The 3,036-nt window shown below is 47.7% G+C and overlaps 1 protein-coding gene across 1 annotated transcript; it reads left to right on the plus strand.

Annotated features, from left to right (window-relative positions):
* Positions 1 to 2: 2 nt before the first annotated feature.
* LOC119309467 lies at positions 3 to 2,810 on the plus strand (the record flags this gene model as incomplete). Its single annotated transcript, XM_037585462.1, has 2 exons — positions 3 to 1,069; positions 2,504 to 2,810. Coding segments are annotated over 2 exons (1,086 nt in total), but the record flags the coding sequence as incomplete, so codon positions are not given.
* Between the last annotated feature and the right edge of the window lie 226 nt (positions 2,811 to 3,036).

Here is a 3,036-nt window from a genome sequence, read left to right on the forward strand (position 1 = left end):
CCCCGTTCCCCGGCCGGGATACCAAGCTCGAGGACACCCCCGCCGTGTTCGCTCCCCTCGATGCCGCCTCCCCGCGCCTCACCCTCGACTTCGCTCCGGACGCCTTCCGCTTCCTCCTCTTCGACTCGCTCCAAGGCCTCTTGCTTTTCGAGTCGTCCGACGAGATACAGAAGGACAAGGGGGCCATGCCCCGCTTCCTCGTCCTCGACCCGGCCACCCGCCGCCGCACGGTCCTCCCGCCCCCGCGCCGCGACACGGTGCCCGATGACCGCCGCTGGCGCAGATCGAGGTACTACATCGGCTCCGCGCTGCTCTCCCGCGCTCACCCGAGCAAGCTCTGCTTCCAGGCTGTCTGCTTCGCCATCGAGGAGGGGCGCCCTCGCGCCTGGGTCGCGTCCGTCACCAACGGCGACTGCAGCTGGCGCGCGCTCCCGCGGGACGAGGAGGCCGAGGTCGACTTCAATCCCTGGTTGTTCGAAAACCGCGGCGTGCACGCAGGCGGGAAGATATACTGGCACATCTGCAACTCTCCGCGCATGCTCGCGCTGGACCCTGTCACACTCAGGTTCTCCTACCTGCACGGCCCGCGCGCGCTGGCTGTCGACCCGATAACTGTGTGCAAGGTCCGCGTCGGGGAGACGCCGGATGGGCGGCTTTGCTTGGTGACCGACGGCGAGCAGCAGCTGCAGCTCTGGGTGCGCGGGGAGGGCAGGGGGAGCGACAAAGGTTGGCTTCTGCAGAAGAGTGTCGCGGAGTTGAGCACGCTGTGCGACATGATTCCTGGCATGCCCAGCGACGCGGAAATGATTCCTGGACCTCGCAAGCCCACCGACATCGAGATGGTTCCTGGCATGCCCTGCGAACGGACTGTTTGCGTCTGGCCCAGCGACATGGACGTCGGTCGCACGGGGAAGGTGTTCATCAAGACCTGGGGATTTGGGCGCTACTCGTACGATATGTACACCGGCAAGCTGGAGCGCCTGGCGACGAAGCGTGGCAAGGAATATGGGCACCCCATGTTCGCCTACTTCCTGGCATGGCCACCCGCCTTCCTCGCTCCAGACCCAGAGTACATCCCTCTCCTCTCACTCATGTCATTTCTGTTCAGCGATGTTGCCTGCTCTTTTGCACACTCGGATCATTTTGTGTTTCACGTGCCTGCTTGGAGTAGGCTAGTATAACTTGGAGGCGCAAAGGCATCCAGCCTTTCCAGGACTTGTATGGTTATAGGGAGTTCTTAGTTGCAAGATATTGACATCATTTTTGTTATTGCAAGATATTGAAGTGATTATGCTCAAAATGACAAGGATTTGGGGGGCATTCAATACTTGTCTGTCTTACAAGTTCTCATCACAAGTCCTGTTGGTTGTATTGTAGAGATAATGACACACTTGATACTTCCTTAATTTGTGCTGCATGGTCTCTAGTCTCTACACATGTTCATTATCCTGTCCTGCCGTATTTCACATTCTGAAAGTTTCCCAGTTACAATTTCTGAATTATTCTTGCACAACTTCCTAGTATGCTTCGAATGGACATTGATCCCACCATGTCACTGTCGTAGAACTGGTGTTATTCAGTACACGCTACGTGATACGTAATTTTGGCACCAGGACCAACATTATGTTTACATTGGTAACTGCGTTGTTCATGGATTGTAAAATTCATTCTGACATTGCAGTTTTGTACATTAGGTTTACGTTTTGTCTTTTAACTGCCTGCTCACTCTGATTTCCTTGCTCATTTTGATTTGTTATAAACTGCTTTTATGTTACCTTTAGATTTCCAAAGTGCAGATTTTTTTATGCTGGGAGTTGTAGTGAGCTTCTTTCACAGGCTTGGTGCAAGTTTCATATTGGGTATTTTAGCTTCTGTTTATGAATTGAATTCCTGGGAAATCAGCATCTTAATGTGTTCTTTTTTCTCTTACACATTTGCCTTGTGGTACTGGTTTGGGAGATGATCCTCATTATTCACATTAAGTTCCTAACTGTGGCCCTCGATGTGACCTTTACTTTCTCTTTATCTTTACAATTGATAAGGACACAATCTTGCTTGTATTTTTGTAGTATCTGATCATTTAGAAGATCAAAGAAATCGAGAAAGGATATTACTGGTGTCAAACATGCATATGATCATATATGTGCCGTTCACTGTGTGATTATTGGTTAATTAGGTACCTCATTCTCCTCACTGCATGAAATCAATTGATGATTTGGCTACTTTTGTCTAGAAAATAGCACATTTTATTCAGTTTTCTTTTCTTAATACGGTAATTGTCAGTTTGTCTGAATTGTTGCAGTCATTTCGACAATTCTTTAAGAGAAAATTCTTTTACTGGTATTCACTTCGAGTAGGTTTGAATTCTGAACAGTAAACAGCATAGACATGAGCTTTGAATTATTTTTTATACTGCTTGCTAATCCTGCACCTTCGTCAAGTTATATTGGTTTGTTTCAGTGCAAGTTTGGTAGCTGATACTTGTGTCATTTCTATGATTCAGGCCGTTTGGTGATTTGTAAGGAATTGGCGCATCTTTGTTTGAAGTCAGCTCTTCATTACGGTCAAAAAAAAGTCAGCTCTTCATTTCTGGGTCACTACTTTCGTGCTACCACCTCAGGTTGAGCTCATGGGGAACCTCTGATTACCTTGACCTTCATGCCAGCATTTAAGCAATCTTTTGATGCTATGTTTATCCAAACGTCATTTGGACTTGATGATATTCAGCAAGGTGTACTGTTAAATTATGCTTATTTTGGACGATGCATTGTTTTGGTCGTATTCCGTAATATTCATCGAATTTCGACTTCCGTAATGTTCTGGCTTGCCTTGGTATTTTGCAGGTTTGGCCATTGCGAGTCAATGATTGTCAAAGCTTTTATTTACGAATCTAGTGATAGTTGAGTCTTTTTCTTTTTTTTTTTTTGAAAAAAGAGGAGTACCCCGGCCTGTGCATTGCGTGATGCACACAACCATTTATTAAAGTGAACCGAGTATCTAGTATGTTCCAAGCAATGATCCGGAAAAGGTAAAAAT

This window comes from Triticum dicoccoides, chromosome 5B (genome assembly GCF_002162155.2).
Source record: "Triticum dicoccoides isolate Atlit2015 ecotype Zavitan chromosome 5B, WEW_v2.0, whole genome shotgun sequence".
Taxonomy (NCBI): Eukaryota; Viridiplantae; Streptophyta; class Magnoliopsida; order Poales; family Poaceae; genus Triticum; species Triticum dicoccoides.